The following is a 14194-nucleotide window of genomic DNA, read 5'->3' on the forward strand; positions in this document are numbered from 1 at the left end:
AGACTTTTTAAAGACTTATCCGGGATTTTTTCAACTATTACAAACAAGTTACTAACTTTTTCTGTTTCTTTGCGAACAGAAAAACAATCTAGGAGTTTTGCATAGTAACTTGGACTTTTAGAAACAGATGAATTTCTTGACTGAGTAACTCGGACAAATGTGTCTAGTTCGTTTGTGGCGTTACGAGACTTAGAGTTATTTGCAATCGCGGTATATTTTGATGTGTTCCAATTAATCTTTCTATAACGCCGATAATAATATGTGTCAGAATCTAAAGAATTGCTCATAAAATTTCTCGTCTTCTTTTCATATAAAAGATTCATACTATAGCTTGTATGGCTATTAGATGAAATTTGATTCTTCCCATTCCCATATTGGGGATAATTCTCAACTAGACTTTTTTTTAAGAGGTCAAGTAATTTTAATTCGTCATCAGTTGTACACTCTTCTGCTTTACCAGACAACTTCATAGAAGGAAGTAATATTTCTGGTGTCGCTTGACCTATAAAAATAAGATTTATGACGTAGTGTTTTAGTTGGTAATTGCAGAGTGCTATTATCGGATATCTACTATTTTTGCTGTAATTCTTTAACTGGTTTGACCATTTGCTCGGTAGCATAAGAGCTAAATGTTTTAAGTGGACCAACTTTTTTCAAATAGCTAGGTGTATGAAGCATGGTGTGCAATGGCAATGTACCTATAAATCCATTTAGGTTATACCCCCAAGTCACTAACCTCTCAAAAGTTCGGATGACATTGTTCCAAGATGCCTGTACAAGGTCCAAGTTAAGGTCCTTATTTATATGGCTTGAGTTGTTTATCATCATTAGAACTGCCATTTGCGAATAAAGAAATAGTAAATATTCTTGTCTTTCTGTTAGATTGGGAATAAACTCTCGAAGTAAATATAATGATTTCAATAAAGCTTCACCCTGAGCTGCAGATTCAAGCCAATATGTTAGAGTAGCCGTCTTTTTTTCTGGTTTACAGATGTTGTCTCTGAAAGCTTGTGGAGTGTGCTCATCCAACAAACCAAGAAATTCAAAATAAGCATCCATTTGTTCTTCATTGAATACAAATCCGGATATAACAACCTTCTCGCCTATTTGATCCTTTAGTTTTCCTTCACAAGATGGATCTAAAATAATTGACAGTAAAAGCTTCAAAATATTAACTGCCTGTGTATTCATAACGTCTGGAGGAAACGAATAGGGTAAAGAAAAATAAGGAAGGTCAAAAAGAGGTGATTTTAATTTGAATCCAATGTGGGTTGATTTTTTCATTTTGTTCTTGGGTTCCTGAAGATCATGTATCTCTCGCCGGCTAGCCATCAAAATGTCAGAGACTTTCCCAGTTTTTTTATCAAAATAAGGTAAAATCTCGGACTTGTAATAGCTATTAGTTAAATCCATCTTTTCATTTTCATCATAAACACCATTTTTCTTTTTTGTTGTTATAAATTCCGAAGGGCTTAGTTCCTCATGATGACAAGGACTATGAATGAAACTCAGCACGCTTCTAGTAAACTTCCCTTCTTTATAAATTAATGGTGTCTTGAATATATTACAGCGGACACAGCACCGCAAGTTTCCTGCATCCCTCCCACCTAATAACTCAGAAATAGAAGCCAAGTTTCCAATTGTATAAAGCCAATGAACTCTCACTGTAATCTCCTCCTTGTTAAAAGCATCATATACTTTAAAACCAAATTTTGATAATGAAGTAAACTCATCAACAAGAGGCTGAAAAACGCCACATGCTGTCACATCTCCCTCATCCTCATTAACGTTATCATTTTTGTCCTTATATTCAGGATCTAATAAATCTCCTGGGTCAAAAATGTCATCAGAAGATTCAGTATTGTTTTCTTGAATAATTATCCGTTCATTTGAAGGTTCGTGTAATTTTATTTTAGGATAAATGTATATCGGATGGACATTTTCCTTTGATTTCATTTGCAGAGAATTCTCGGCAAGATTAAACCCCCCAATCGCATTGTATTCCAAATCAGTCGACTCTGAGATTGAAGTGGAGTCCATGACAATAACAAATGGAATGTCAATAACTTTCTCCTTTTTTCTGGAGTTTTCTAAATCAAATAAACCATCATTCAGCATACATTGTAAATGTTCTGAGGTTCTGTCTGTCTCCTGTGCTCGTAAGTTTTCAATGTATCGATTAACATTAAGCCATTCCATCTCAGCAACTTTTTTGTTTTTAAATTTCTCTCGGTAAACCTCTCTGATTGATAATAATATTGTCTGAACATTGGGATTGTAGGGTGTTTTGCAAGCTGCACAAATCGAGGTCTTATTTTGTAAGGTTGGAACAATACATGTACACCCTTGAGAACAAGTGTGAAATCTGGTGACTCCTGTACCAAAATAATTTGGGCCACTGCCATTGTATTGGCTATTGTTTTCGGCTGTTTGACAAATTTTTTGACATTTATCTTCTATTATTGTGATATCGTTTTCCAAGTGGTCCATCAACTTTGCCATTGTATTAATGTCACTGATAGAACGACCTTCTTCCAAACCATGACGGAGAAGGTTAGCATATAATTTGGATGTTGAAATCGTTCTTTCTTTAGCACTTTTTTCATGTTCGCTACTTGATCTTTTGAAATGACTGGCCGAATCATCATTATTTTTTTCTTGACTGATTGACGGCAAATCTAAGTTGCATATTTTTTTAAACTCGGAAATTTGACTATCAAGCTCCCGTCTTTTGCTATTAACTGGAACATCAAAAACACTGTTAGACTTTTTTGAATTACATCCACTCAATTTTTGTCTTTTTGTCGGTTGATTGTTAGTTTCCCTTTCAATGTCTTTATGTCTGACGGGAATTTTCTGAGAATAATGGCCATCCCTAGAAAATCCGCCTACAGGATTTATAGATTCTTATGAAACTTCATTGGATACAATTGGCTTTTCTTCCCAAGTATATTTCCTAATCAAGGCTTTTAGCCTTTCTTGTTTGTATTTTATAATAAAATTAAACTTGTCTGAAGGATCCATTCGAAATCTCAATGTGATGGAAAAATCTTTGTCCATTGCAGAATTCCGATTATACTTTAATTAATAAGTGTTAGAAACTAGAAAAAAAATTTATAAAAAAACATATATATGTAATATTGGTAATATTCTACTTACCATTTTTTTTTTGTAAATATGCTGTTTGGAGTTATGTTTATACCGATGTTGAGTTTTTTTTTTCTAAAAACTGTTTAGTTTCGCGAAATGAAAGATTTCTTTTTTTGTTTGTTTGTTTGTTTATTTTTATTTTTAAGTTTCTGTTTTTTTTTTAAAAAACTAGATTTTAGAACATATAACTTAAGACTTAAATTTTTTTCAAAATAAAATAAACAAAGATTTTGACCCACACCCTTCCATTTCTCACTTCAACCCCGCTTGCTATTAGGTGAAATGAGTCCGGGAAATCAACAGGTTGATGCCATCACTAATGACGGCTTTTCATCAGAAATCGACTTCAGTGATTTTGAATTTGACCAGCCTACTAATTTCAAAGACTCCTCCCATACACAAACATCTACTTCATATAACAGCAATGATTTTGAAAAAGACTTGGACCGCGAGCTGAATTCATCTAAGCAACAGCAACAGCAACAAGAAACCCAAGAAACCCAAGAAACCCAAGAAACCCAAGAAACTCAAGAAACTCAAGAAGAACAAACATCTAAACCTACTACGGAGCCAGCGTGTTATCCTCCTCAGCTTATTATCCGGATTCTTTCGTCTATGGCATTTCGAAATAGTGATACAAGAATTTCTGCCGAAGCGCTGGACGCTGTTGCAGAGTACTTAAGAATTTTTACCCGTGAAGCTATCTGGCGATCCGAAAACGAACGGCGGTTGGAGATTACAAACGCTGAAGGACCGAGGCTTGGTGAAAATGAAACTGATGAAAATGATAACAGGATGCTGCAGGTCCGGCACTTGACAAAGATATCTTCGGACCTAATACTAGACTTTTAAAAAATACAAATAACAATCATACGGTTAAAAACTTGGGAAAAAACATGTCATAATTACTATAGAAATAAATAAAAAAATGGGCACATAAACTCTAGTCACCACGCTCTGGAGAGGTGGGATTGATAGTCACAACCTTATCAGGGTTAAGCAGAGACAAAGGATCAAGCGATTCCTTGAGACGACGCATAAGATCAACTGCCTCAGGACCAAGCTCTTTAGCCAAGTAAAGCTTCTTGCCTACACCCACACCGTGCTCTCCGGTACAGGTTCCTTCGTAGGAAAGCGCGCGCTCAACCATGCGGTGGACAACTCCCTCAGCAGTCTTGCGTTCGGTAACAGGATCGTACATTAAAATGGTGTGGAAGTTGCCGTCACCAATATGGCCCACAATTGTGCCAAAAAGACCACTGGCAACAATGTCGGCCTTGGTTTCGTTCACAATCTGGCCCAGCTTTGAAATAGGAACAGCAACATCAGTAGTCCAGGCATCGTGGCCTTTAGGGGCAACCTCGATAGTGGACCACAGAGCAGCCTTGCGGGCGGCCCATAATTCCTGGCGCTGTTCAGGGGTTGTAGCAAAGTCAAATGTCTTGTTGCCATGTTTGGCAGAAATCTCGCGGACAATCTTGACTTGGTCATCAACAAGACCTTTAGTACCATTGAATTTAAAGGCAATGGTGGGTCTTTCAAGCCACTTGCGTTCAGTTGCACCAGCATCGTTGACGGCCTTCATCATAACATCATCAAGAATCTCAATAGCAGCAACCTGGTGGCCGCCTTGCACAACCTCAGCCGCAGCCTCCGCAGCGTCTTTGACTGTGTCAAATGTCACCATGGCAATGCCTTCGTTCTGAGGTCTGGGGTGTAGCTTAAGCGTGGCTTCAGTCACAATTCCCAAGGTGCCTTCAGAGCCGATAAAAAGTTGTGTAAGGTTATAGCCAGCAGAAGACTTGCGGGGGCGTTGGCGAGTCTTAACAATGGTACCATCAGCAAGCACCACAACAAGACCAACAACATTTTCTCGCATCGTGCCATAGCGATAAGCATTAGTACCAGAGCACCCAGTTCCCACCATGCCGGAGATTTGGGCACCTGGGCCGGGGTCCGGGCCGAAAAAGAGATCGTTATCTGCGAGGTAGTCATCAAGCTCCTCCCACCCGAGACCTGGTTGTACAACAATGTCAAGGTCCTTTTTGTGGAGAGCAACAACGCTGCTCATACGAGTGAAATCGATAGACACACCGCCATAAATGGGAGTGAAGTGGCCCTCGAGAGATGTACCACCAGCAAAGGGGACAATTGGGATGCGGTACTTGTGCGTAATCTTCATAATCTGCGAGACCTGCTCAGTCGACTCAGGGAACACAACAATCCCTGGTCGCTGATTGGGCTTGGCATGGTGCGTGTTCCAAAATGTGTCTGAATGCGCGTCCAGGTCATCTTTTTTTCTGGTAACATTCTCAGCTCCAATGAGTTTTATAATTTCAGTGTATGCCTTTTCACACTCTTTGGGCAAGGCATATTTGGGAGTTGCGAGTTCCTCGAGTTTGGTAGTGGAGGTCTCAACCACCGAGGCTCCGGAGAAGGCCTGGGCAGACTCGGTAAAGGACGACGACGACAAAGTAAGTGCCGCAACACCAGAAACAGCACCAGCTGCAAAAAGCATTGCACCTGAGCCAAACCAAGATTTCTGAGCACCAGCTGACGAAGAGCTGCTACTGCTGAACCGTTTCATTGTCTGGCGCAGTTGAAGCACAGTTGCGGGTCTTTTGACGGCAGCATTTCTTGCGACCGCGGTTTGTACACGACCAATGGATTGTCTAAACATATTATTTAAATGAATTGAAAATAGTAAATGACTATCAATTGAATATAGAGAGAAAGAAAAAAGAAGTAAAAAAAAATTTGGACTTGAGAAGATTTGTGGGTCCTTTTATATTAAATAAAAACATCGCATAAAGAAAGAACTTCTAGGCTTCCATGGCCTTATTTTATTTTTTTTTATTTCGTGCCCCCACTAGGAGGACCCCCCACTTCCCTCGAGTTTATTCAACATCATCCTGAAAAATTTATAACTGCGCGGCATCTTTTAACCTTTGGATTTAAAAAAAAATAAAAGTTTCAATCTTTACACTTAATATTGTACAGACTTTGGTTACAGTTACTGTGTTAGATACGCCAGTATTTCAAGAAAAAAAAATTCCAATATCAGTTGGAAATCATCGGCGCCTGCGCACAGGTGTGTATCGTCCATGCTTCACCGCACCAACTGTGTTTGAACCTCCGGCGTTCAAGCCAGGATACTTGGGTTGTTGAATTTCGGGTACAGGAAGCGTACCTTGGTACACAGCTTGAAGAACTGGGTACTTCGGATTTAGCTCAACACCAAGCTGCTGCGGTGTAATGCCGTCCAGCTCCAACACTCGTGCCAACCCATTTTGGATCTTGCTTGCAAGCCTTCGTTCTTCCATGCTTACCAAAAACTCAGTTTCATCGTTTTTAGCTAGTCGCTGGTTCTGTAGTCGCTGAAGCTCCAGTATCAGCTCGGAGATGAGCTCCACTTCCGTACCGTTTTGGGCGGCCTCCAGCTCGTCGTCATCAATGAAGTGTGTGGGAGACCATAACAAGGCTTGTGTGAAGTCAATATCACCACCTTCGTCTTCTTCCACAGACTTATGGTTTGATTTATCGCTACTGCCATTTTCAGTCACTTCTTTATTATCTGTCTTCTTTTCTTTTTCAGTGATCTCCTCGTTAGGTACATCAGTCATTTCGACATCATCATCATCCTTTTTCTTTCCCAGAATCTCTAACATCTCTTGTTCAGTAATCATTCGTCGTTGGCTGATCTTTTCGTACCATAAAGCATCTACCAGGTCTTTGTCTAACAGTGAATTCGATGCATCAGAAGATGGAGAAAAGCTCTGTGTCTCTTGGTAACGCAAATATCTGGGCGCTGGATGGGGCATCGAGTTGGGATGTGTAAACCCGGAAAGCAAAACAGTGGGAGGAATTGATGGGTGTGGAACAGATGATATTATAGGGGAAATAAATGCCATTTGGTAATTGGTCATGGGCGATATTTGTGGTAGAATTCGGGTTGTACTGACACTGTTGGCAACATTACTTGGTCTACCAGTTATTGTGTCTCTATTGTCAAGGGAAGACTTGCCGTTTAATGACGTAAAAAGAGGACCATTTTTAGTATAAACCACAAAAGATTCGCCATATTGTTCTACAACATCCGAATAAACTTTTTGGAATCCCTTGAGAATTTCATTTTCGTATTCTTCTTCAAGATCTGCAAGCATTTGTTCAGAAATTTCCGAAGACTCAAAAGATTCCTCGTCAGTAGCAACGATTTCGTCGGGGGTCAGTAAGCTCAGTCGAACACCTTCTCTAAGAATTAAGTCTACCGTAAACTTAAAAACATCTGAAAGAGAAATGTAGCTTTTGCATCCTATGGGATAGTCCTTGATGGTATGCATATATGCAATTCTCAAGTCATTGTAAAAGGGATAAATGGTCTCGCCGATCCGTTCAGAGTATGTTCCTGAGAGATACTTATTGGAGATGCTGATTTTTACCACTTGTTTGGGCTTTATCTCTGTAGAAACAACAAGTGAAGATGCTGCATCGGTTGAACCGTTACTCAATGCCGCATCGGCATTGCTGCGTCGTCTGAGTCTTCTACTGCTCCGTTTTAGAACATCGGTTTCACGAGGTTCTTCTTCAGCAGCCTCGAGAATGACAAACTCTGCAGGGTTGGGCGTGGATAAATCTGCAGGAACGGCTGTTGCTGTTACTAGTTGTGAGCCTTGAGTTGATCTGAAAGTTACGGTTAGAATTTATTTTTGTTAATAACGCGTCAAAGTGGCAATCAAAACTTAGGGTGAAAAAAATAAAAATAAAAATAAAAACAAATTCAAACCAGACGCGTGGAAACAACCCAGTTTATTGTAAAATTAAAAAAAAAATTAAGATACTTACGACTCGACAACTTGAATTACATCGCTTATTAGTGCCAGGATTTTGTCCTTAATACTGGTCGAGGGTGCGTTGTTTTTTTGCTGTTGTTTCACTAGAATAAGGATAGTTAGAATGAAACTTTAAAAATACCAGATATGCTTGACATACTTGTGAGTTTTTAAATATAATAAAAAGATTTCAAGTTTTTTTTATAGTTTTTCAAAAGAAAAAAAAACTCTCCAAACGCGTCGGTCTTTAAAAGCTTTTAATTTCGAGATGAAAAGCTGCAGATTAAGCACAGTCTAGGTAAGATATAATCAAAACAAAGAGAAAAAGATATAAATTTTCCAATTGAAAAATAGCTAGTGATATGTTGTAGATAAATTATTGTTTTTTGTTGTTTGACTATGTGTCTTTTATTAAATAATCCTTAAAGATCAGGTCAATCTGGAAACCTTTGGTGATGGTGATGGTACTTTTGGTGGTTTCTTGTTTTGAAAATTCAAAGTCGGAAGGGATATAAAATTTTGGTGGTGGTGCTGCTAAACGCTGCCCACCACAAAATAGAATAACAACAGTATACTGGCCAAATAATTGTCTACACTCACAAACACACACACACACAAATTTTTTTTTCTCACTCAGCTACCACTATACAAAGTACACAGTAATAAAAGAACCCTACGCCCTAAAATTGGGTTAGGGTTACAAATTTCAACCAGCCTTTCAAGCTTAAAAATCTCCCACACGTCATTTCACTCACACCGCTTTTTTTTTTTTTCAGACAAGACCATCATGGACGATTCCGATGACGAATATACTGAAGGTTCCGAGCTGAAGAAGAGCTCAAACGCCTCGCGCAGGTCTAAGTCATCAAAGTCAGCGTCCAAGGCATCTTCTGGTGGTCGTGTAAATGCCGAAGGCTCCGCCAGTATCAAGTCGCTGAAGAGCGCCAACGGCAGTTATGCCTGGGAAGACAAATACCAACGCAGTTGGGATATTGTCATGGAGGATGACGAAGGAAGCTTAGAAGGTGCTGTTGCCGGGATGGTTGAAGCTTCTAAGAAACGGAGAATTACCAAAACTTCTATCCCTTTTCAGCGCGGTATCATCCGCAACTTTGTTTTGATTCTCGATCTCAGCTTTGCCATGCTTGAAAAGGACTTGCTCCCTAATAGATACCAACTAATGCTCACCTATGCAATTGATTTTGTCAAGGAATTTTACAATCAAAACCCGATTTCACAAATGGCAGTTGTTGGCATGAGCGAAGGTCTTGCAGTTTTGATTTCTGATTTAAGTGGGTCTCTTCACAACCATATCTCGGCACTGCAAAAACTTAGAAAACAAGAACCTAAAGGCGATCCATCGCTGCAGAATGCCTTGGAAATGGCCCGTGGATTACTATATCATGCTCCACGTCACTCAACTCGTGAGGTTCTTATTATCTTTGGTGCACTTTTTTCCTCAGATCCAGGCGACATTCATCAAACTATTGACGCACTTGTTAAGGCTCAAATTCGAGTTCGGGTCATAGGTCTCGCAGCACAAGTTGCCGTTTGCAAAGAACTCAGTATGAAGACAAACTTTGGTGACGAAAAAGCTTACGGAATTATTCTTAACGATGCTCATTTCAAAGAACTGCTGCATGAAACCACAACACCTCTTGCTGTCAACAAGCTCTCAACTCAAGGTGCCTCTACCCTTGTCAAAATGGGGTTCCCGTCACGTATCTCAGAAGTCACTTCCACACTGTGCTCCTGCCACTCAAAAATCACACGAGGAGGCTACATCTGCCCTCGCTGCCGCTCCAAAGTTTGCAACCTACCCTCCCAATGTCCTTGCTGTGACCTAACATTAGTCTTTTCGACTCATCTGGCCCGATCTTATCACCATCTTTTCCCACTGAAACCTTATCTGGAAGTTGAAAAGCAATACGCTTATCTTCATGACCAATGCTTTTCTTGCCAGTTTGCTTTCCCATTATACGACTCCTTGTCAGAAGATGGAAGCACTTCTCGGTACTCATGCCCTGATTGCAACAACTTTTTTTGCATAGACTGCGATCTCTACGTCCATGAAACCCTACACAACTGCCCAGGCTGTGAAACCAAGGCAATTAAGCCTGCTTTAATACCACAACCTACACTGAAACTTAAAATCAGTAAAAAATAATGAACATTGTTTATTCTTTTTTTTGTCTATATTATTTAATGAATTGTAATGAAATTTCTCTATCAAACGTTTTTTTTATTGATCACTAATACCTAAGCGATTCATTAACCCAATGAAGGCCATTCTTGACTTGAATGGCTTTGCATGGCGGCAAGTCCCAACCGACACCACCTGTACCAATGGCCGCACCCATCCGTGGAACCAAAATACACTCACGTTTAGTCATATTAGCATCCAAATACTTGGGAACACCAATAGGCTTAGAGTAGGTTATCAGAGCAGTATCTCTGCCAACATTGGCAAGTTGCTTGGGAGTAACATTGGTCAGCACCTTCATTCTGACTTTATCAGAAGACGAGTTTTGACTCAGTTGCAGAGTATTATAAACGAGATACTCTGGAGGCACCTCACCAGACCCAGCCATGTTGAGAACAGACCCAGGGTGAATGTAAACGTATGGATCAACCTCTTCTCTTGCTGACTTTCGCAAGGTCGATGGGAACAAAGTAAAGTAAGGAAAAGAGATAATTCTTGTTTTGGACTTTAGAGGAATATCAGTTGCCACGACATCGGCGCGAACAGCAATTTGATCGATAAAGCCGGCAGTAATTATCTGCTTGATTGCCTTAATTTGTGTGGCATTTGGTGGCTTGAGCTTGGCTGTCAGAATTGTAGTGGTGGCATCTATTGAATCAATGCGAGTGTTGACACTCACAATGTATGCAATTTGCTTGCGAAGCTTGTGGATTTCTTCCATAATTTTGTAGCGCAAAAAGTGCTTGTCAGAAAAATCCTGATGAGACTTGCTCCAACCATATGCTGCAATAGCACTCAGTAACTTAAGGGCATCACTATTGGTGTCCAAAGAAGAAAAGCGGCCTTGAACCTTGAAGTACTCTGTTCTCAGTTTACGCTTGCGCTCTTTCTCCTCTATGCTTTCTTCTTGTTTTTCCTCATCTTCATCGCCATCCTCTTTGGTTTCAGGAGCAATTCCAACTTCGTGTTGTTGTAAAAATGGGTCACCAACGGAAAGACCAGCAACAATGGCAACAATGTACGGCAAACACTCAAACTGGTTACCAATAATCAGCATTTTTGCAAATCTTGGACTGAGAGGAAACAAACTCATTGACTTTCCTAAAGATGTCAGCCGCTCTTTTTCATCCAAAGCACCCAGATAGTTGAGAAGTTTGAGACCCTTTTTAAGTGCAGATCTTTCTGGAAGTGTGGGGAAGGGGAAATTAACAATTTTGTCAATACCCATAGATTTCATTTGCAAAACAAGACCTTCAATAGGCATGCGGAGAATCTCTGGTTTGGAAAATTGTTCAAAGTCATTTTCGTAAACTGCAGAAGAGTAAATGCGGTAACAGTGACCAGCTTCAGTACGACCTGCACGACCTGATCGCTGTTGGGCACTAGCCTTACTGATCCAGTCAACAACGAACTTTTGAACATTTGTGGCTTCATCATAAACACGCTCCTTGGCACGACCAGCATCAACCACGTAGCGAATCCCTGGAATGGTCAAACTTGTTTCGGCAACGTTAGTTGCAATAACACATAACCGGGCACCAGATGGTGGGGGCTGGAAGACCTTCATTTGCTCAGCAGTAGGCAAAAGAGAGTACAGGGGAAGAACATAAAGAGGATCGTTTTCATCTTGGCCTTCCTCAAGGGTTTCTTCAAATCCCTCTTCCTCTTCCTCTTCTTCCTCGAGGTTTTCATCAAAGTCATCAACCTCAGCATTGTTGATGTCAATGCCAAAATCAATATCTTCAGCCTCAGTTGTTGTTTCTTTAGAAGAAATGATGACCTTGGGTGTATTTTCTTCAGATTGATTGTTGTCCTTCTTCTTCAATGGGAATGCTTTGCGTAATCGTTTTACCATGGTTGTAATTTCATTTTGACCGGTTAAGAAAATTAAAATGCCACCACGGGGAAGACGCTGGTGAATCTTTTTGGTCTTGCGGAAAATCTCATCAAGATAGTTGTAAGGGGTTCTGCGGTTGAAGTGAACAGAAACAGGGAATTGTCTGGCATCAACCTTCAGGATTGGAGGGGGTGTTTCGAAAAGAGTCTTATTTTCTGCAAAGTCAGAAACTCTCAATGTAGCAGACATGATTATGAGTTTAAGAGGCTTGTATTGGTTAGGATTGGAGTTGCGCAGCTTCATAACTCTGGTCAAAACACCAATCAAAATATCAGTATTGACATTTCTTTCGTGTGCTTCATCAATAATAAGTGCGGAATACTTGGAAAGTGTGAAATCGTTGGAAAGTTCACGTAGCAAAACACCATCAGTCATAAACTTAACAGAGGTATCTTCTTTAACTGTAGCGTCAAATCGAATTTGGTATGCAACCTTATGGCCCATGTTTCCCAGTTCTTGCCCAACACGTTTAGCCATACTAACTGCAGCAACACGACGGGGCTGGGTGATGCCGATCATGCCAGGGGTATTGCTTTCGGGGCTACCGTAACCAGCTTCAAACAAAAACTGAGGGACCTGGGTAGTTTTACCAGAACCTGTTTCACCACAAATAACAACCGCATCATTATTGTGAATGGCTTCCATAATTCTTTGTTCTTCTGCAACAACTGGAAGTTTCATTCGGACTTCTTGGATTTCTTCAGGTCGTTGGACCTCAACAAAGTATGATTTGCGGTTTGGATCTTTTGACTTGATTAGCATTTCGGCGGGGAGCGCTTCTTTATCTTCAGGTCTATCAACAAGTTTGTATTCTCCTTTGTAAATTGGAGTTTCGATTCGTTCATGTTCTGGTTCGTTTTGCTTTTTGGCCCATTCTAAAAATTCTTTACCTTTGGATGGCTTTTCAATGGCAATGTCGATATCAGAATCTTCGTCGTCAGAATCACCTTCTTCTTCAGAATCAACCTCACTTTCTTCAGAGCCACTTTTCTCGTCTTCTTCATTTTCATTTTCAGCTTCGTTTTCGTCTTCATCATCAGATTTTTTTTCGGCATCTTCAGTATCTTCGGTGGTTGCTGTTTTAACCTCATCATCGCTGAACCCATTCCAAACTTCTCCGTCATCTTCATTTTCATCACTGCTCTCATCCTTCCCAGACTCACCATCATTGCTATCGCTTCCGTCTTCTTCAGAGCTATCATTTTCATCTTGATCTTCCTCTTCCTCTTCCTCTTCCTCTTCTGAACTTGAAACACCATCAATCTCAGCCAAGTCTACTTTATGTTTCCTGGCTTTTTGTAGGGCAAGTTTTGTTCTCCACGTATATGACTTGGTCTCAAGTTTCGTAGTCTTTGGTATCTTTTTCAGCCCAGCAAATCCAAATCCTTCACTTGATCGAGGTCTTTGATCAATGATTCCTGATATTTTGGGAAGATCATCGTCGCTAGCTTCACTTTCATTATCATCACCTTCTTCCTCCTCTTCTCTGTCTTTAAATGCTGGAGTTGGAGCTGTACCAAATTTACGCATTTCTTCATCATCTTCCCAGTCTTTAATTTCTCGCTCGCGATATAAAAGATCAGTGATTTTATCGTTTACGATTCCTTGTCTCTCTTGCTTAAGAGCTTCGGTAATAAGTTCCTTTTTGGTTTCGTTACCAACGCCTAATGTCTTCATGCTTTTAAGAACAGATGTATTGATTTTTGACTCTTTGAGCTTTTCGAAAAGAACCTTTTTTTCCTCTTTATCAACTTGTTTTTCCTAGCTCGTTGTTAGCGTGATTCAGTTAAAAGATTGTTTAACTTACAATATATTTTTCAAGTCTCTTTCTCTTTTTTCGTGACATAGAAGATTCTTGTTTAGGCATTAGCTGCTCTTGCATTTTTCGTTTTCTTTCAAGTTTTTCAGCATCTGTCATAGGAAGTAGCATTTCAGCATTTGGATCAAAGTCTTCTTCATTTTCTTCTTCCAGATCATGTTGATCTTGTTGATCTTCAGTTCCGTCAGGTTGTTGTAAAAACCTCTTTTGTCTAATCTTGCGAAGTTTTTCATTTTTAGCGAGCATACCCGTACGGGCCTTCTCGTTAAAACGTTTTCTGTAAGTTCCCATTGTTG

The 14194-nt window shown here is 40.0% G+C and overlaps 6 protein-coding genes across 6 annotated transcripts; 2 read left to right on the forward strand and 4 right to left on the reverse strand.

Annotated features, from left to right (window-relative positions):
- Nucleotides 1-570: 570 nt before the first annotated feature.
- SAPINGB_P005853 (uncharacterized protein) lies at nucleotides 571-2502 on the reverse strand (the record flags this gene model as incomplete). Its single annotated transcript, XM_032000567.1, has 1 exon — nucleotides 571-2502. One exon carries the CDS (start codon nucleotides 2500-2502, stop codon nucleotides 571-573), a length of 1932 nt encoding a protein of 643 aa, XP_031856458.1.
- Nucleotides 2503-3432: 930 nt separating this feature from the next.
- Nucleotides 3433-4002, forward strand: SAPINGB_P005854 (uncharacterized protein; the record flags this gene model as incomplete). The annotated part of the gene is made up of 1 exon (XM_032000568.1): nucleotides 3433-4002. The coding sequence occupies one exon, from the start codon at nucleotides 3433-3435 to the stop codon at nucleotides 4000-4002; it is 570 nt and encodes a 189-aa protein (XP_031856459.1).
- Nucleotides 4003-4093: 91 nt separating this feature from the next.
- Nucleotides 4094-5830, reverse strand: SAPINGB_P005855 (uncharacterized protein; the record flags this gene model as incomplete). The annotated part of the gene is made up of 1 exon (XM_032000569.1): nucleotides 4094-5830. The coding sequence occupies one exon, from the start codon at nucleotides 5828-5830 to the stop codon at nucleotides 4094-4096; it is 1737 nt and encodes a 578-aa protein (XP_031856460.1).
- A 391-nt stretch (nucleotides 5831-6221) lies between these two features.
- Nucleotides 6222-8137, reverse strand: SAPINGB_P005856 (uncharacterized protein; the record flags this gene model as incomplete). The annotated part of the gene is made up of 3 exons (XM_032000570.1): nucleotides 6222-7830; nucleotides 7993-8002; nucleotides 8122-8137. 3 exons carry the CDS (start codon nucleotides 8135-8137, stop codon nucleotides 6222-6224), a joined length of 1635 nt encoding a protein of 544 aa, XP_031856461.1.
- A 629-nt stretch (nucleotides 8138-8766) lies between these two features.
- SAPINGB_P005857 (uncharacterized protein) lies at nucleotides 8767-10146 on the forward strand (the record flags this gene model as incomplete). Its single annotated transcript, XM_032000571.1, has 1 exon — nucleotides 8767-10146. The coding sequence occupies one exon, from the start codon at nucleotides 8767-8769 to the stop codon at nucleotides 10144-10146; it is 1380 nt and encodes a 459-aa protein (XP_031856462.1).
- Nucleotides 10147-10231: 85 nt separating this feature from the next.
- Nucleotides 10232-14189, reverse strand: SAPINGB_P005858 (uncharacterized protein; the record flags this gene model as incomplete). The annotated part of the gene is made up of 2 exons (XM_032000572.1): nucleotides 10232-13840; nucleotides 13887-14189. The coding sequence occupies 2 exons, from the start codon at nucleotides 14187-14189 to the stop codon at nucleotides 10232-10234; spliced, it is 3912 nt and encodes a 1303-aa protein (XP_031856463.1).
- Nucleotides 14190-14194: the final 5 nt, after the last annotated feature.

This window comes from Magnusiomyces paraingens (assembly GCF_902498895.1).
Source record: "Magnusiomyces paraingens strain CBS 517.90 genome assembly, contig: contig5, whole genome shotgun sequence".
Lineage (NCBI taxonomy): Eukaryota > Fungi > Ascomycota > Dipodascomycetes > Dipodascales > Dipodascaceae > Magnusiomyces > Magnusiomyces paraingens.